This window comes from Eublepharis macularius, chromosome 11 (assembly GCF_028583425.1).
Source record: "Eublepharis macularius isolate TG4126 chromosome 11, MPM_Emac_v1.0, whole genome shotgun sequence".
In the NCBI taxonomy this organism is placed as follows: Eukaryota; Metazoa; Chordata; class Lepidosauria; order Squamata; family Eublepharidae; genus Eublepharis; species Eublepharis macularius.
In genome coordinates, this window is record NC_072800.1 from 10,821,737 (window position 1) to 10,841,890 (window position 20,154).

General features: G+C 46.0%; 1 protein-coding gene across 1 annotated transcript in view; it reads right to left on the reverse strand.

Annotated features, from left to right (window-relative positions):
* SLC9A3 (solute carrier family 9 member A3) overlaps positions 1 to 20,154 on the reverse strand; it is a 79,506-nt gene that overhangs the window by 16,902 nt on the left and 42,450 nt on the right. The window contains exons 3-8 of the mRNA XM_054991718.1: positions 14,502 to 14,662; positions 12,444 to 12,522; positions 7,235 to 7,412; positions 5,189 to 5,409; positions 3,344 to 3,546; positions 1,117 to 1,206 (exon numbers count right to left, since the gene is read on the reverse strand). Coding sequence (XP_054847693.1) covers positions 1,117 to 1,206; positions 3,344 to 3,546; positions 5,189 to 5,409; positions 7,235 to 7,412; positions 12,444 to 12,522; positions 14,502 to 14,662 — 932 coding nt within the window. The remainder of the gene's footprint in view (positions 1 to 1,116; positions 1,207 to 3,343; positions 3,547 to 5,188; positions 5,410 to 7,234; positions 7,413 to 12,443; positions 12,523 to 14,501; positions 14,663 to 20,154) is intronic.

A 20,154-nucleotide genomic window follows, 5' to 3' on the forward strand; every position in this document is an offset into this window, starting at 1 on the left:
CCGTTCACCCCTCTAGCCTAGAACTGTCTACTCTGTCAAGAGTTCTCCAAGGTCATAGGGCAAAGGTCCTTCCCGGTCCTGCTGCCCAAGAACCGTGAAGCCAAAGATATCAGGGACTGACTCGGGGCGCTCCTCACGCAGAGCATATACTCCGCCACTAAGCCATGAGCCTGCACACAAAAGAACATCAAGATGGGTAGCCATGTTACTCTGTCTGTAGCAGTAGAAAAGAGCCAGAGTCCAGTAGCACCTATAAAACTAATAAAAATTGTGGTAGGGTACGAGCTTTTGTGAGTCACAGCCCACTTGTTCAGATACACCTAGAAGGTAAGTCCATCTATCCTTGTATCTTGGGGAGTGATTACAGAAGCGAATGATAATAGCCAGTGAATGACAAAGATGGACATGATTGGATAGGGTGGGGTATTCAGAGGGGTAGTGGGTGTGGAGAAATCAGCATTGGTAATGAGACAGGAAGCCTACGTCTCAATTCAGACCAGGTGGAGGCATTGTCTTGAGCTTTGTTATCAGTTGCAGTTCAGCACTCTCTCTTTCTAAGGTGCTACTGGACTCTTGCTATTTTCTACTACTATAAAAAAAAATGTTCCTGTTGGCCCCAGGGACAAGAAGGGCAAAATGACACATTCAAAGCAAAAGTTGGACATCTTCAACAGTATCAGAAAGAAACAAGCGACACTTTTTCTCTCTCATGAAGTGGTAAGGACAGGTTATTGCTCCAAGACTAAAATCAACCCCCCATGCTCAGGAGCCCCAATTCTTCACAAATGAACACCATGCTGCCAGACCCAGAAGCACAGAGGCTCCTCAGCACCTTTGGGTCTGACTCAGAAAGGGCTGGGACTCTTCCTTGGCGGCAACATTAGGGCAGGGTTTCTAGAAAACAATAGGCAACCGTTACTCGACCTCTTTGGGTGAAAAAGTATACAAGACTCCAGCATAGACCGCTTGCCATGTGACCTTCCCCCTCAGCAACCTCTCTTTCATTGTCGTGTCTTCTGTGCAGTCCCACATGGGAACTGCACAGAAGAACAGTCGATGAACAACCGTTACAGGTAGGTGCACCCCTGTTTTCTTCCCCAACCTGGCCTGGCTTACCCTGCCATGGAGCTTTTCATTTAGCTTGGGTTCTCTGTGCTCGCTTTTTTTCACCTTCAACCACTGCACCAAAGGCTTGATTGTCAAACCCTGCGGAAGGAAACAAATACATTAATTTGACTTTAGTTGAAAGGGGATTTTTTTTAAAAATAATGGAGACTGCCCACTTACTCTGGCCACGGATGTGCTACAGCAAGGACAAATGCAGTTCACTGTGTGCATACCCATCAAGTGGTGTGCGCATGTGTGCACACATTCACACAGATGCCTCTCAAATGCTCACGACAAAAGAGGCATCAACTGGAGACCTCCTCATCATGCAAAGTGGGCCCTGGCGGTGGGGTTGTATTCAAGAAATGCAGGAGAGACTGGTCAGAGGATGGCTAACCATGCTCTGCAGGTATCCCAGGCCCGCTTATAGCGGGCTTGACTCAACAGAGCTGTCTGCGCAACCATCTCTTGCTCAACTTCTCAACACTCCCTGAACTCCAGAAAGGTGTTTGCTAGATCCCCCCTCCCTGTGCCAGTCACCGCTGCCCCATGCCGTCTTTGAAAGGCCTGAAATGTGGGACACCCATGGGTTCTTCGCCAAGCCTGGGCTGTTTGAGCTGGCAGTGTCGGCACGGGAAGGAGCTATGCCACAGCCCCTGGTGCAGTTTCTGCATTTCAGACATAACTGGCAGGAAGCCCCGGCTGCAATCACACGGCACCAGGCTGCAACCCACAAAACCTACAGGAGCAGGCACCGAACATCCCGGCCCTACTGCCTTCTGAAGCATCTACCGGAAAATTGTCCACACCACTCCACTATCGAGTCTTGTCCAGCATCTATTCGAATGCACGACCAGAAACAAAGACTAGACTGCTCTGGTACAAGATCAGTTTCATTCATTTAGAAAATGTGTGTGCTCTTCAAACCTGTGCGAGGCAGTTCAAGGAAGTGTAAAAATATAAAACGTTATTTCCAAATTTCACAGGTGTTCAGCAGATGCTACGATGTTCAAGCGCTGACCGATGGCTCTGAATGCTCTGCAGCTCCAGAGCTTTTGACCATCTCTGCCTTTATAAAGATTGCTACAGGAAAATTAGGATTTTCCTCTCACTCATACTATCCAGGGAAACCAATGACCAGCTATTAAAGCAGAAAGGAATTATATAAGCACATCCTTCCGCTCCCTATATATTTGTGGTGTAAAGATTTTTGAATGGAAAATTGTATTTGCTCTTGCAGGTACAAGCAAGGGCTTGCCTTGGTTTTATGGCTTTCTCATGAAATATTAACTTGAAATCTATTAATGCACTGAGGTTTTCCATGGAGGTTTCCATTTTCCCTGCAGAAAAGATTGCATTTTGTCCTGCGTGGGACCAAGGGAAAACATAAAACAGGGTCTCCGGTTACGGAAATTATTAAAATAATGACACTCTCGGCTCATTGACAGTGCCTGAGTTTAGGATCTGCTTTTGCTTTGGGACCTGGTCAGACTTTATTTCCTGAACACAATACAGCGGGTGTGTGTGTGTGTGTGTGTGGAGTTTCAAGCTCCTGTACATTAAATGCCCTACCCTCTCACTTCCCATGTCCAAAGTCGTGTCTGACCTGGACTTCATTCAGAGACTAAACAGTGTGTTCAAGTAGATCCCAGGTGCAGATGAGCAGAGGACACAGAGAGCCAAGCTACAAGTGACGCCTGACACAGGTTGGACACTTGTCAGCTTCCCTCAAGTTTTGATGGGAAATGTAGGCATCCTGGTTTTACAGCTTGGCTCTCCATTACAGCTGCAAGACCAGGATGCCTACATTTCCCATCAAAACTTGAGGGAAGCTGACAAGTGTCCAACCGGTGTCAGGCGTCACTTGTAGCTTGGCTCTCAGCTATCCGTTTAGTCCAGTTTCACCCCACCTTTCTTCCAAGAGTGTGGGGCTGCATGGAGGTTTCTCTCCTCTTCATTTTACCCTCATAGCAACTCCCTGAAGGAGGTGAGGCTGGGACTCTCCCAAGACCATCCAACAAGCGTCACGGCAAAGTTTAAACGCCAGCTCCCCTGGTCCCAGTCCAGCACTTTAACCAGGGTGCCCCACTGGCTGGGTAAAGCGGCGCTTTCTCCTTGAGAAGAGGAGGGCAGGCAGAGCAGGGCGAGGGTGTGGCTGGGTTCAAGGAAGTATGGTCTGACCAGGCCCTTTGCCTTCCAAAGCACATACGAAAAAAGGTGGAGTAACTGAAATTACCTGGAATATAACTGTAAAAAATACAACAATGATCGTTGTGCTGACAAACAGGTTTTTTTCTTTGACTCGTTTTTCATCCAAAAGCACCACCAAAGCAAAAGCGACTGCCCCACGGAGGCCACCGTACGACATCACCACTTGGTCGATGATTCCCAGCGGGACCATGCGGTAATAGTTCAGCACCCAGGTCTGTAGAACGACACCTGTGAAAACAAATGCCGCGGTGTCACACGAGCCCGTGGAACCGCATTCCTTTCGGAATTAGGAAATGTATGACCAGAGAAACATCGTAAAGCAGAGTTGCTGCTGAAACGCAAGGCTTCCCCACCTAGAAACGGCAACTCTGCTGATCGCGGTGACTGAACGGAAAGGTGAACTGCCCCAAGCCAGCAACGGTCATGCTTTGATACAGGCACAACTTCAGCCCCGTTAGACTTATCTGCTCAGTTCAGCTGGGGCTGGATAAACATTGTAGTTCACCTCCTAATCTGCAGCACTCACAGAACTCCGTGGCTGGATCAGGACCGAGTAGCAGCATTTTTTTTTTAAAGTGGAATTGCTTTTTATTTTCAATCTTGCTGGTGCTAACTGTGCTTTGGGATTAACAGAGGAATGCCATGCAAATAAAATAGGTGCTCTGAAATGTCTTAGATGTGGACTACATTCATATCAATGTGTAGTAAACCTTAATGCAAAGGCCTACTACCTTTTATAACTAAAGAGCCAAAGTATGTCAACATTCAGAGCAAAAGACCTACAAAGAGCCAGTATAAGGAAGTACCATAAATGAAAATAATACATTATTGATAATAGATGTGTTGATTAATAATCCCTAAAGCTTCTGCAGCCCAAACACTGGTTGTTGCTAGACCTTTAGCAGGAAATGGCACACTGCAGGAGCACCCTGCACAATTGTTTCAGTGCACTGGCATAAACCTGCACATTGTTTGCACATGGATTACTGGCAACTGTTCACCTCTATAATTTCCCTTTCTGGAAAGCATCCTTAAAAAGCCTTCAGCCCCACAAATATCCTTGCCTGCCATTCCCTTCACATACTGTTTATTCTAGCATTCCGCTTACCCTTCCACCACACTTTAATTTAGAAAATCCATTTTCTTTTTTTATGAGTGCTGTATTTGGTTTCACACTGAGCTACATTTCGCTCTGGAGCCATTGGGTCTCTTCATGAGGACTACCCCACCCACATTTTACTTTCCCCTAGCTGTTAGGAATTACCTCAGCCTAACCGTGGACAGCCTTACCTCCCTGTCAGAGTGAGTCTCAAAGCAATTATCAGGTCCAGTAACAACTTAAAGACCAACTAGATTTCCAGGGTGTGAGCTTTCGAGAGTACTGGACCTGAATCTTGCCGTTCTCCTACAGACCAACACAGCTACCCACCTGAAACTATCTTCAAAGTGATTATGTGAGAGACAGGGAGAATGAGGTGCTCCTGGAACACCACCTGGAAGACACCAGAGCAATTACTTCTAACCAGAAAGCATGGCCAGCATTGGCTAAGGACAGGCAGCTGCCCAAGCCTCAGGGATGTTACAAAGGCCTGGCCGGACCTGGTGCAGGCACGATACTTATTCTACTTTCCTTGTTCTTCTAAGACTCAGACCAGCAGGGAAGGGGTAGGAGCAACAAACAAGCACCCTTTTGCCAGGGAAGAGACGGGGCTCCAATCTGGCCACTGCAGTTCTCTTGAGGAAAAACAGTGCCTGATGAAACATACCAGAGATTCTAGCTTTTTCTTCCCACCGAGCAAGTGAGGATGGGATTCCCAAACTCACAATCAACTAGCAATCTCATCAGGAACGGGAGAACCCATTTTCTTACCAATGGCCCTGTAGACAGAGATGAAGACCAATGTCAAGAGTATGAAAGCCGTGTTCCAAGTCCAGATTTTAGGATCAACAGCAGAAATTCCCAGGAACATGAAAATAATTGTCTCCGCACCACTAGCCAGCATCTTCATTGTGTATCTCACAGTAGTGGTGGACTGCTCTGAGATATTCGCCTTGACATATTTCTGGCAGCAGATACCACAGAAAGTTATACTGGAAGGGGAAAATACAAGAAATGGTTTAATGGTCCTTGTAGTTACCTTCTCTCTGCTGAGGTATCTATTCAATTCTTCTTGAATTGATTTATGACTGTTTCTCTACATATGAAGCAGGCCAAGACTGCCAAAGGATTTGGGCTCCAGAATCATACGTAACACATAGGCGGGTATAACAACAACAAAATTCGATTTATATACCGCCCTTCAGGATGACTGAACACCCACTCAGAGCGGTTTACAAAGTATGTCATTATTATCCCCACAACAAAACACCCTGTGAGGTGGGTGGGGCTGAGAGAGCTCCAAGAGAGCTGTGACTGACTCAAGGTCACCCAGCTGGCTTCAAGTGGAGGAGTGGGGAATCAAACCTGGCTCTCCAGATTAGAGTCGCGTGCTCTTAACCACTACACCAAACTGGTATATATAAGAGATTAACTGGAAGGCCACGTTGCAAGGACCAGGGTATTCCTTTGTGTGTGTCTTTAAGGAAAGGGTAAAAATAGGTCTCAGGAAGCCAAGCTGGCATCACATATATCTGGGAGCTGGATTTAAAATAACAATGCATTTTGTAACAATTTAAAGACTAAAAATAATTATTGTTTTATCGGTTAGGGCTCATCAGATGCATGGCGTGTTAGCTAGGGGTGTGCATTTCAGAATACCCCACCTCCTTCTCAACCCAAACCCCACCCAGCCTGCTGTCGAAAGTTCTACGGAGCCTGCCTGGCTCTTAGCCACCAGCCCTGATCCTTTGCTGGTGACCCTAAAAGCACTGAAAAACCCCAGCCGCATCTTGAGTTGGCTTTGTAGAATTAGACCAGCCTTGGAACAAGCTGGTGGACAAAGGGCAGACTTGGGCCATATGCAAATTCTCCTTGCTTGCACAGTATCAGCCGTGTTGGGCCCAATCCATTGCCGGCTGCGGCCATTGTCCTGACAAGCAGTCCATCACCCAACAGCCCGTTTATGTTTAGGACGTTCTTTCTGTGAAGCTGTTTTCTTCTGTACTTAATTGGCATACTTTTTCAGCCCACTTGGGCTTTCATTTTTAAAGCTTTCTGGAAACACTTGTAAGCAGGGCTTTTTTTCAGCTGGAACGTGGGGGAATGGAGTTCCGGAACCTCTTGAAAATGGTCACCTGGCTGGTGGCCCCGCCCCCTGATCTCCAGACAGAGGGGAGTTGAGGGCAATCTCAACTCCCCTCTGTCTGGAGATCAGGGGGCGGGGCCACCAGCCATGTGACCATTTTCTCCAAGGGCAACCCACTGAGTTCCACCACCTCTTTTCTCAGAAAATAACCCCTGCTTATAAGTGAGATAAAAATCTTAACACTTTAAATTGTGACTATCCTAATAAAACCCGCAGGTTGGATTCAACCAGTTTTTCAACTGGTGAAACCTGCGTGGACAAAAGCCATGTGGAGGAGGGGCTGTAGTAAGGAGGAGAACGGAGTGCGACTAAACAAAAAAGTTGACTGGATCCACCCCTGTGCCTCCCCACCCATTACAAATGGTCTCTGTATTTTTGCTGAATAGATTTCAATTTTACGTAACCACATTTCCCTCGGCGCTGCCTGCATTTCATGGCCCTTTGATCCTGTTGTTGTTTCTGCAAGATTCCTATATAAAAAGATCCGTATTGTGAAGATTCAGTCACAGCAACTGAAGATGTGAGCTCTAATCCATTAAAGTTTGCGACGGATTAAATTTTGCTACTCTTTAAGGCGTCACAAGGCTCCTGTTGATTTCTGCTGCAACAGACTAACATGGCTAACTCCTCTGGAACAAAAAAGAACACACGAGCAACTCACTCAAACTTACGCAAGGATGGCAGAAAGAGAAAGCATCTCAGCTGTCAGGTAAGAGAGGTAGGAGATGACAAACACAAATCCCGGCTCGATGATTCTGACATGCTTTGTGAAACGAGTGACGAGCGAGAGCAGGAATGCGAAGGCCACACCAATTAATGTGCCTCCTATGCTCACCACAAAGAAAGACACTGCAAGGCAAACAGAAAGAAACCATGTTGGAACGTATGTATACGTGGGCTTAAGGACTTCTGCACTTCCACGTTGATTGGCTGGGAATGATGGGGAGGCAAAGCTGCATTCACTGCTATCCCCAAAGAATTCATGCATGGTAATAATAATAATAATAATAATAACATTCGATTTATATACCGCCCTTCAGGACAACTTAATGCCCACTCAGAGTGGTTTACAAAGTGTTATTATTACCCCACAACAATCACCCTGTGAGGTGGGTGGGGCTGAGAGAGCTCGAGAGAACTGTGACTCGCCCAAGGTCACCCAGCTGGCTTCGTGGAGGAGTGGGGAATCAAACCCGGCTCTCCAGATTAGAGTCCCGTGCTCTTAACCACCACACCAAACTGGCTCTCAAACTGGTAAGGGAACTGGTGACCACTCCAGAACAAACAAAGCCTCTTTCATCCACAGAAATATTGCAGAAGGCCCTGGATTGTTTCAGTCTATTTCAAATAAATAAGTATTTCAGATTATTTACAATCAAGGCAGAAATACTGCAGAAACAGTAGCAGTGTAATCACTTTTTGTTAGGACCAACTGAAATATCACAAAACAGTGAGCAAGTCCCCCACACTCATTTTGATTTGTCCTAGTACCAAGAAAGGTATCACACTGTTTGTTTGTTTGGGGACTTTAAAAATAGTGCCCTGATTGTGAGACATTAATGGGCATCCAGAAAATTATCTAAAGGTTATGGTTGCAAGAGATGCCCTCCTGATGCCACGGCAGTGTCAGGAATGCCCCAGCCATGGCACGATAAATGCACCGAAAGTCATGGAGAACTGGTCGGAGGATTCCGAATTGGAACTGAACAGCTCAGCTATGGAAGAGCCTGGTCAAACCTCAGGTCACTTCCAGGAAAGCAACTAAAGCATATGAGATTCCCCAAGATCCAGAGGTGGGAAGCAGACTTTCCAATAGGAGACAAGTCTTCAGACTGAGCCCCCCAAAAGAAAAGAAAACCAACCTGAGATTCATTCCTTTCCGGTGTGGCCATGTGTGGGGAAGCCACAAATCCTAACTTAAGTTTATAATCTGACAGTCATCACAGAGACAATTCCTAGTTTCTGTCTGAAGTGCTACATGGAGAGCAATTTGTGATGCTGAAATATACAAGTTGCTTACTTATTTTGACTGCTAATCCATGATGCCATGGGCTGGGGCTTAGGGCAGGCTCCAGGAGAGAAGGGTCTGTAGGCACCAGAGGCACTTCTGCGGCTAAAGCTAAGCAAGCATTGCCCTGTGAAGTTCCAAGGGCCTTGCCTGGAACCAGGTGCACAGCCTCTGGGCTTCTTCGAGATACAGGTGCACAAGCGCAATCAATTAGTTGTAAATATAAATAATAAATACGCGGGGCCAAGATAGTTCCCTGGCCCTGGCAAATAACAAAGAAGGCACAGAAGGGAGGCTAACTTTTTGAGAGAGTAGAAGAACGAAAAGAAGACGCATACCAAGAGAGAGAAAGGCAGGCACCTCTCTGTGCCCCTCTCTGCAGAGCATGACGCAGAGAGATAAGCCCCCCAGACTGACACTTGCAAAGGTGGCCTGAGCATGAATCAGCCCTTCTGCAATCGAGCACCGCTGCCTTTTGCCCATTGGCAATAGAGAGCAAACAGTTTCCCTTATCTTTTTTTATGGCAGCCCTTAAAGTACATAAAAAAACATTATAAGCCTGTTAAAATTCCAATAAACGGCACAAAATGTACCGTGCAGGAGTCGCTGCTAACACAGACGTGTGTCAAACCACTCTGGCCAAGTCCGCGCCCAGAGATGGAGCCTCTCAGGGCTCAAAGGCAGGACATTTCTGTGGTGCTCTCTGCCCCTTATCTCACCCAGCCCCCTTGGCCGACACCCTCCTTCTCACCTGCTAAAGCAAGCTGAACTCCAGGTGTGCCTCTCGTTTCAGGGGGGGGGGGAACTAATGGAGGAAGAGGACAGGAGGGCCAGTGGTTGCACCAGGGTTGCCAACTGGCCTGAAGAAAAAGTCCTGTCCCTTTAAGAGAGGCAGACTGCATGGTAATGGGCAGTTCACACTTTTCACGGCATGGAGGTAAACAAGATCCCATCAAGCCTCTATTAAAGGGACAAAACACCCCAAAACTGTGCTTTAGAAGCGTAAAGTGTGGCCTCCGGACCCTTGCCCTAAGGGGGGGCCAGTTTGGAGCCTCCTCTTAGGGCCAAGCTACAAGTGACGAATGACACTTGCCTGGCAAGTGAACAGACTCCCGTGTATTCCCCCCTGTTCACTTGTGCTCCACTTGGACTCCACTCGATCGTGGAGTGATCGAGTGGAGTGCAAGTGGAGTGCAAGTGAACAGGGAGGAATACACATGAGTCTGTTTACTTGCCCTTCAAGTGTCATTCGTCAATTGTAGCTTGGCCCTTAGTTCTACCATGGGCTTAGGGCTAGAAATTGAGTCCATGTCCTGCTGAAGTGACGTGAACAGCAGTGGCTCGTTATGCAGCAGCAGCCATGCCCAGCACAAGCCGTTAAGCAGCAATGGAATGCAGACCCGCTCCTCCCTAAAGCCCACCGCAGGCTGATTAAACCGGAGGGCCATTCTCCCTGTGGACTTTGGAGCCTCCTCCCTGAATAATCAGACCCTAATGAACGACCCAGGTCTCCAAGACAATGAGCAATGGACTGGCCCCAGCTAGTTCCTCCCCTTATCTTAGTGACCGTACAGGAAGATTTTTGCGCTCTCCTTAATCTTGTCATTCACCCAGGTGTCTCTAAGCCTCTTCCAGGAAACATTTTCAACTTTTATGCAAACTAGGAAAACTCCCCCTTTCAACATCAGTCTCTTCCCTTCTTTAAACTTGAGTGCTTCTCCAGAATTAGATTTTCTGATATCCTTAATGCAGGCAGGATCTAGCAGGTGATCAGACTTCTCACAAACCCTCCCAGAGACAGTCATCTGCCACTCCCTGTCTTTTGTTCACTCATCATTGCCCTGACTTATGACCAGCACATTCCAGATCATGTACATCTGTATTATAAACATTGTCCCAAATCCTCAATACTTTGCAGCAGTTTTTTCGGCCAGGTTCCTTGGAGACACGAGCTGGTCTCTGGCTCTACACCCAACTCGTCTGCTCTTCACGTCAGGACTCTACGGGATGGGTTGTATGCTCCCCCCCCCTTTTGTTATCCCTTATAGACAGGTAGCTGTTAGGGAAAGGTTTCGGTTTGCTGCTTTGCAATCTTTCTCTCATTTCTTGTAACAGTTGTTTAATTTGGCTTATATGATGTCAATAAAAACTCTTTTCATTTTAAGCGTGTTTATTTTCCCTTGTTATTCTGGGCTGGATCTAGACCTTGGTATACACAGGTTAGGTTACCCTGCGATACACAGGTTTGCTCTGGGACAGCAAGGGGGGATGCCTTTGCTTGTTATAGGGTCTCCGCATGTATAGCAATGCAGAGAACCAAAGGTCTGGGCACTGCCACTTGGCCGAGACCCTCTGCCTTATTTTTCACAATCAATTACCAGGAGCTCATTAGCAGTTACAAAAGTAATGACTGCTGAGGAATTACACAATTTTAAAGTTGACAATGAGGAAATTGTTCAAGATTTTCTATTCCTTGGTTCAATCATCAACCAAGAGAGCCTGCAATGAAGAAATCAGAAGAAGATTGAGACTCGGAAGAGCAGCTGTGAGGGAGCTAGAGAAGATCCTTAAAGATAAAGATGTCTCTCTGGGAACCAAGATCAAGATAATCCAGACTATGGTATGCTCCATTGCCATGTATGGATGTGAAAGTTGGACAGTGAAGAAAGCTGACAGGAAGAAAACATTCATTTGAAATGTGGTGCTGGAGGAGAGTTTTGTGGATACCATGGACAGCCAAAAAGACAAATAAGTGGGTAAACCAAGCCTGAATCCTCCCTAAAAGCTAAAATGGCAAAACTGAGGCTATCGTACTTTGGTCACATTATGAGAAGACAAGATTCTCTGGAAAAGTCAATAATGCTAAGAAAAGTGGAAGGCAGCAGGAAAAGAGGAAGACTCAAAAGGAGATGGCTGCACTCAGTCAAAGAAGCCATGTCCTCCAGTTTGCAGGATCTGAGCAAGCCTGTTAATGACAGGACGTTTTGGAGGTCTTTCCTTCATAGGGTCACCACAAGTTGGAGGCAACTTGATGGCACATAACACACACACACACACACACATGCATTAACAGTTGTGTGGTGTGTCTGTGTGTCAACACTACCAGTGTCTATGCTGCAACACAACATGTTATCCATGTTTCATGTCTCAGATGTACTGAGGCATCAGGAGAAGGGGATTTGCAGGGTAGAAACGGCAGGTGGACAGGACAGAGAACTTTCCCTAGCCGCTGCTTTCCACAGCTCCTCTTCTCTGAGACACAGGCATTTTCACACTGCTTACCGGCCACGGAACATTGCACCAAGCTGCAATTCTCATGCAAAATCGCGCCAAGAAGATGCTGTCATTCCGGGAGCTTGGCACAATGTTCCGGGGCCAGTAAGCAGTGTGAAAATGGCCAATTTCCACGCAACATGGCTTCTAGACCCTTGTCTGTAGTGGAATCAGGCCTGGAACTCCAGGTGGGCGGGCAGTGCAGAGTTAAAATGCCAGTCAAGGAAAAGGGTTAAGCACCTTTCTACCCACCCACTCCCCCCCCTGCTTTGCAGTAGCTAGGCATTTGGAAGTCAGCTGAGAACATTTTGTTCCAGCTGAAGCAAGGCTGGTTAGGTAACCCTCCCAGATGAATTAAAATCAAGCAGGGTGTTCACAAGTTCCACACTGGGAAGTGGGGGGGGGGGGGAGGTACCAGTAGAAGTGATGCCCATGCATTTGGAAATGTTGTGTCCAATGGTGTCCCTCTAAGATGTGAGAATAAGCAAGGATAGGAAGAGATGAGGTGTTTGAGGTAATGGGATATATCACCCCCGTTCCATGATTCAAATCCCACATATTTTTGCCAAAGAGGGAATGAGCTTTAACAGGCCACTCACCTATGCCTTTGACACAGTCCACACCAGTCACATTTTCACCTCCGATTGCAACGAATGAATCAAAGACATTGTAGAGCACCTAGCAGGGAAAAGAAAAGGTAGCTGAACAAAGGAAGAGGAGGGAGCCCTCTGGGGAAGCACACAACAGCCCAACGCACAACAATAAACTGAGCCTACCCAAGCAATCTGTCTGTGGCTATTTAGTATTTGTCAGTATTCTCCCAATCAAAGAAAGACCTGAGCCTACCTAGAGTTCAGATGCTACATGCTGAAATGATTCGTGGACACAGACTTTCCAATATTCCAGAAATGAAAATGGGACACTTAGCAGTAGGGATGTGCGCTTCAGGTTTCTGATTCGGGTAAAATACCCAAATCGGACCCGATCCGTAAAGTTTCAGGATATCTGAATCGGGGACAGCATGCTGGCCCTGATTTGGAAATCCCGAATCAAAGCTTTCCGAAGCATTCGTAATGCTTCGAAAAGCTTCAGGGCTGAATTTAAAGGGCCCTGCCACTGCTTGCAAGCAGCGGCGGGGCCCTTTAAACATCCCCCCCCAGCCCGATAGTAGGGGGATCCCCCATCAGCTGAAAAAAGATGCCATTTGAAAGCAGCAATACTTTTCTTGCATGAAGCCTCAGTGCAATTTCAGGCTTTCAAGGCTTTGCAATTCACGTCACACTTTTTAAAGTAGTAGTAATACTGCAATGTTGGAACCCTTCTCCCCTATATTTGCTGATTGGGCAGTCCCCTGCCCACTGGAGAGGCAACTGGTGGCAGAGTTCTGGGGGAAAACATGTACTTTTTGTGCTTGTTCCACTCTCTCTTTTTTTTTAAAGCCAAGCCAGGAAAGGGTTAAAATGCTGCTGCTTCATCCCCTCCAGGCAGCTTCCCTGACACTTTGTTTCCAAAGGGCTGTGCAAAATGCCTGGATTTTTTTCTGTTTGGCAAAGCCAGAAACATGCCTGGGAGGGAGGGAAAAGTAGCCATTTAATCCTTTCCTGGCTTTTAAAGCCAGGAGGAATGTGCAGTAACATTACAATATTACTATGTTACAATGTTACAACTTACAACCATTCTTGCCTTTGAAAAAAAGAGTGTGTGTGCTCCAAAGGAGGAAGGGAAAAGCAGCCATTTAACTCTTTCCTGGCTTTTAAAGCCAGCAGGGAATAAACAGCAACATTAGGAATCATTCCAGGCTTTGGGGAAAAAAATTAAGAGAGTGCTTGCATACCCAGGCAGAAGGAAGCCAATGGAGAAGCAGCCTTATGACCCTTACCTCGCTTTAGCTCCTGGGGAAAAGGAGAGTGGTGGGCGTTTGAAAACAGCAACACTTTTCTTGCAAGCAAGAAAAGTGTTGCTGCTTTCAAATGCCAGCAGCTTTTTTCAGCTGATGGGGGATCCCCCTCCCATCAGCTGAAAAGCAGCTGGTGTTTGAAAGGGGAAAACCAGAAGCACACACCTCTATTCTGTGGACATTTTGCTGCCCCAGAAATGACGTTTTCATGAACCAAATGAACCGGTTCGCAAATCGGGGCAAGTTCGTGGTGGTTCATGGTTCGGGAAATGTCACGAACTATGCAGTTCAGCATTTTCCCGGTTCGTGCCCATCTCTACTTAGGACACATATTCTCGGGCTATATTTGCGCCATATATTTAAACTTAGAAGCATAATCTCCTTAGCTGCTTAGACTGTGATGTCCAAATTTACCTGAAAGTAAGCCCCACTGAACTCAAGGGCATGCACTTCTCAGTAAGCAAGTGTAAGATCAGGCAGAATGGATGCAATCCTACAAATATTTACTTGAACTCAATGGGACTTGAAAGTAAACATGCATGGGGTATCACTTAAAGAAAGTTTTGTTTTCAGCCAAATATCTGCTTCACACTCATCAGTAACCTCTTCAGTATTAAACGATTCGAATTTTTAGAATGGAAAGCTCACTTGTCTGTAACCTGGATTATCCAATGTTTTTATGGCTTACCAGGATTCCCACTAATTTACAATCAAATTCTCAGGAAACAGGTTTTCTTTGGGCCTCAAGACAGAAACTTACCACAGTTACAGCATCATTGAGCAGTGATTCTCCAAAAACAATGATGAAGAGGACTTCATTGACATGGACTTCCTCAAATACCGCCAGCACAGCAACAGGATCCACCGCAGCTATGAGGCTGCCGAACAAGAGGAAGTCCAACACCCCAATATCAAGAGGGCCTACAAGGACAAAAGTGAGCATCTCATTAAACCCACCCCTCTTCAAATGAACGAGATTAATTTACAACAGCTCAGCTTGGCCCTCAGCATTCACCAGGCACCAATGAAGGAGGCCGGGGCTGCACTGTGAAATACTTTGCAAAATGTGCTGTTCTTAAATCAATGTATATCCATTCGAACAGGAAATGTGAGCAACTCTGAATCAGTGAAACAAAGAAAGAAGGCAAGTTAAAAAACGAAAGACTTTATTCAGTAAGCATGTCATGATGACACACATCCTAGGATGTTTTGTTCATGTACTACTGTAGCCTTCCAAATGTCTTGGCCATTCATCTTGAGTTTGGGGACCCTGTTGGCCTTGTCATCAAAGCATGTCTCTAATTATTCTGTAGCAAGGCAGGAACTGCATCATGGCTGTGATTATTCACTGGGAGAAGGACAAGAGGATTGTCTTAATATGGGCATATAGATGTGCTTTGTGACGTGTGCTAAACACGCAATTGAGAAGCACATTCTAAACACACATATCTCCCACCGTCACTACAGGCCCCTCTATTCCAAAATCCACCCTCCTGAAATTCTAACTGTTCTTCAGGAAACTGTCCTGAGAGTTGCAGTGTGACGCCAACGACCAATGAAGATTGGTAAGACCCGCACTCTAGGCCATTGCTGGAATTGCAGAGAATAGGATCTCAGATTCCAATGAGTGGAAAGGATGGAAGATAACAAGTACTGAGGCCCCTATTTCTTAAAAGGTTGTAGGGTTATATATACGGTTGCCAGGTTAGTACTCAGCTACTCACTGCCCTGACCTACTCTTTCATTGGCCCTTGTGTCCACCCTGTTATCTTACCTGCTGGAACAATCAGGTCTCCCCTCCTGCTTCTCAATAGACAGGTGAGCAATAGAACCAAGGCAAGAGTGAGGACCTGGTTACACGTGCTCTAAAATCGTGCTCGATTGGGGGAAACCCCAACTCTACTTGAGGTTAACATGTGACCCCCTTGTTCACCTTCAAAATGGTTTGGGGGAAGGGAAAAGGGCTGCCATGTGTGCTCACCGAGGCCGGAGCAATTTCTCCTTCCTCCAAAGCATTTTGAAGGTGAGTGTGGGTCACATGTTAAACTCTGCCAAAGTTGGGCTTCCCTCCAATTACACGTGAGTTTACAGCATCTGTGACCAGGCTCTAGTATTGAAGAGGCCACAGCTGTATCCACCTTTAGTACTGCTAAAGGACCTGGGCTGGTGCTCCCACTCATGGCCTTCAAGAATTCGCAGGAGCCTTTGATAAGGGATATGGGGTTGGATCCAGACAGCTTATGTACTCAATCTCACCCATCATTCCTCTCTTCCCCCCCCCCATTTTTTCACCACTGCGCGTGGCTTTTGTACACGCAGGTCCCATGATTTTCAGCACAGCCAGAGGCAGCATCGGGGAAGGCATTGGCCTCTATGCACAGCTGCTGTCTCTTCAGAGTAACTGGTTGGCCACTGTGTGACACAAGGTCACTGGTGTGATCCAGCAGGGCTCTTCTTGGTGGGAAAAGAGGTGGTGGAACTCAAGACTGCACAATGACGTCACTTTGGATCAGCTGGAACAAGGGGGGAGTTTTTTTAAGTTTAAATTGGCCTCGGTGAAAATGGTCACAGGGCCGGTGGCCCCGCCCCCTGATCTCCAGACAGAGGGGAGTTTAGATTGCCCTCCGCGCCACGGCACGGAGGGCAATCTCAACTCCCCTCTGTCTGGAGATCAGGGGGCGGGGCCACCGGCCATGTGACCATTTTTAAGAGGTGCTGGAGCTCCGTTCCACCGCATTCCCACTGAAAAAAAGCCCTGTATATAGTACATAAAACTGATGAACTGTCAAGTCCACAGAGTTGTGAGATTAAAGCGTTGAGACTTCTGGCAGAGAACATTCATTCTTTCCCAGAACAACATTTTGCAAGGTCCCTCACAGGAGAAGAAATTATTCTTAAACCAATTTAAGTTTTTGATGCAGCTACTTTCGGAGAGAAATTCTGGCATAGCTTTTGGTGCTTCTGCTGCGTTGACTGTGATGATACACTTGTCCGACTTACTCCTGCTGCTTTACCATTAAATCGCAGAAACTGTCTTAGGATTATGTGGGAAACCTTAGTAAGAAAAGGGACAACAGAACAAGAACAACAATATTTAATATGTTCACCCGCCCTGCAAGTGCAGGGGAGGGGGCCATAATAGCACAGAAGTCTGAGGCTGTCTTGTTAACTCTAGCATCACGATGTCCAGAAACAAAGTCAGCAACGGCTGCCTGAAATTTAAGTTGGGCATCCAACAGGGAAAGCATCATACTTGGCAACAGGAGCTACACAGCTTGATGAAGAGTTCTGAAGAACTTGAAAGCTTGTACATTTATTTATTTACTTCATTTGTACCCCATCTTTGTCCCCCATGGGCTCAAAGCAGCTTACATTATTCTGTTCTCCATTACATCCTCACAGCAACCCTGCGATGTAGGTTAGGCTGACAGTCTGTGACTGGCCTAAGGTCCCCCAGCAAGCTTCCATGGCAGAACAGGGATTCAAACCTAGGTCTCAGATCATAGTCAGACCACTATACCACACTGTTTTGTTTTGTGTTACTCTGAATAGCCCTAACAAAAGGTACATTATGGCTTTTGTTTATATTTTTTTAGGGCCATCGGTGACATATGGTATCAGAATTGTCACTGGGATATATCTTCTGTTGTGATGCCTAGCATTATGATTTGCACTAAAGGAGGAAAACTTCAAAAAGAGAAGTTAATTATAGTTAGCTTTCTCCACGCCCAGCTAACACTATTGGATCTACAAATCACATAGCTTCAAGCTGTCCTTCCTATAATTTTGTCCCCCAGTCAATTTAGTTCTGCTTTGGTGCCAGTTGCAAGTGTGCACACATTTAAACGAACGAACATACAGAAATGAAGCAGAAATGCCACCTTGCCCTGTGTAGCCACAAAGCCCTGAACATACAAGGAACGGGTGATTATTTCAACAGGTACAGGGAGAAGAGATTCAAAAGCAAGAGGATGGTTTTTAAAAAGGTACAACGGAAATCTCATTTCCCCATAGTTAGACATTTTTTCAGCAGAGAAAAGGCTTTGAAAATGGAGAGATTCTAATTTGTCTTGAGCTCATCACGATACTTTGGTACACAAATATATGGTCTATTTAAAAATACTTAAAACGAAACAAAAAAGCAGGCAGGACACATGCTCCTTTTCTTAAAAGCGGAGAGATGGTAGGAGTGGCAGAAGAAACCAGAAGAAATTCTGCAATATCATCCACGTCTAGTACATTAAACAGTAAATTTGGACTACATTTTTTAAAAAAAATGACAATTCCACAATCTTCCTTTTGTTAGGAAGTTTGAACAGGCACAAATCATTCATCAATAGGAGTAACAAAACACTTTTAAGATGCAATCACTTAGATGGACCACTTATCTTTTTATAGGTTACCAATTATGTTCCCCCATGATAATCTTTAAGGCTTGAAGAAGCGAGTGAGCTAATGTTTACGGGAATGCAGTCATTTCAGTGTTCATCTTGCCGCAAGAAATTTGCGACCACCTAACAAAACACCGGACCAGGGGCAGATGTCTTCCTAGACCTGATTTTTGTTTTGTTTTGTCTGTCCTTCCTAACCATGCCCAGTAATTTAAGCTCAGCAAGTTCCCCTCACCACAGCTATCATACTTTTTACAGCATGTACATTCAGGGAATTAAAACTGGGACAGGAACATATTTCATTCCCGTGTTGCATGCACACTGCATCACAACGGAAAGTAAAAATAGAAGGATTCGAATGGTGTGAATGAGCCACAATAAAAGGGATGTGTCCTTATAGTGACATGGCCTTCGGAACAATCGAAGGAATCAGCGGGGCATTTTCGAAGCACTGCACAGGGGCGCTTCTATAGGGCAGCAGCAGCAGCAGCAGCAGCAAGACTATTGGGGAAGAGGCAAAACTTGTCTCCTCTAAGGAACTATGCAACAAAGAACCCGCAAACACTTACTAAGTATCCCTTTGAATGATGACAAAGAACAAAAATCATACAACAATTGTTAAATGTTTTACTGTCAACAATATATAACTTAAACCAGAGCTTTTTTTCTGGGAAAAGAAGTGGTGGAACTCAGTGGGTTGCCCTTGAAGAAAATGGTCACATGGCTGGTGGCCCCGCCCCCTGATCTCCAGACAGAGGGGAGTTTAGATTTGCGGAGGGCAATCTCAACTCCCCTCTGTCTGGAGATCAGGGGGCGGGGCCAGCAGCCATGTGACCATTTTCAAGAGGTTCCAGAACTCCATTCCACCGCGTTCCAGCTGAAAAAAAGCCCTGACTTAAACACTTCCATTATACCTCATACAAGTGTAGTTAAGCTTCCAAAGTAACTCTTTGTACTAGTAAGGAGGTCAATTCTTAAAGTGCTTATATATAAGGCAAACCATCTCATACAGGATGCTTATCTGTAAACCAACAAATTGCAAGGTGCTAAAGTGCTGGTCCCAAACGGACTGACCTATTGCACAAAAATTCATAAAGTGAAAATGCATAAATGGCACCCTTCAACGTTCAAAGCTCATAAGCACTATATCCCAATAGTAACAGAGAGTCCATAGATAAATCTTGACACAGTGATTCTCATAGAGTGGCTATGATTAATCCTGTCTCCTCTAATGGGCTGTCCAGATCCTTGATACCCTGTTTCAAGGTAAGTCTTTTTCAAAGAGGCACAGTCAAAGCATATGCAAGGTCTTTACAAGCATCACAGAAGTGGTGGCATCCTTATGCAGTATCTCCTTGTGTGTTTAGAAAGGCTCACAAATTCATTGTAAGATATCCTCCTGACGCCTAAGGAACTGGCATTACAAGAACGATGGACAGGTTTAGTTCCCCACTATTCCTTAGCAACAGCTGCCATTCACTCTTATAGGCAAAATAAAACAGTTCTTGGGGTACTGTGATGGAAGCAATAATTTGATCCAGACCTTCGGTCGCCCAGACTTCACCAAGGACCCCAGAAGTGATCAGGTTCCCCCAAGGTTCCTATAAAACACATGACTTCCTTCCCCTCAGTTCCCAATCTATCTGTGTGGTAGACAGGGATTTTTTTCGGGGGAAAGAGGTGGTGGAACTCAAGACCGCACAATGACATCACTTTGGGTCAGCTGGAACAAGGGGGGAGTTTTTTAAAGTTTAAAATGCCCTTGGCGAAAATGGTCACATTTAGATTGCCCTCTGCTTAGCGGCATGGAGGGCAATCTAAACTCCCCTCTGTCTGGAGATCAGGGGGCGGGGCCACTGGCCATGTGACCATTTTTAAGAGGTGCCGGAACTCTGTTCCACCGCAGTCCTGCTGAAAAAAAAGCCCTGGTGGTAGATATTTTGCTAGTCAGCCCTTGGGGTGCCCATTATCCTTTATTAGCACATACACCATGAAGTTTCCAAGGCCAAAGTAAGGGAAAGG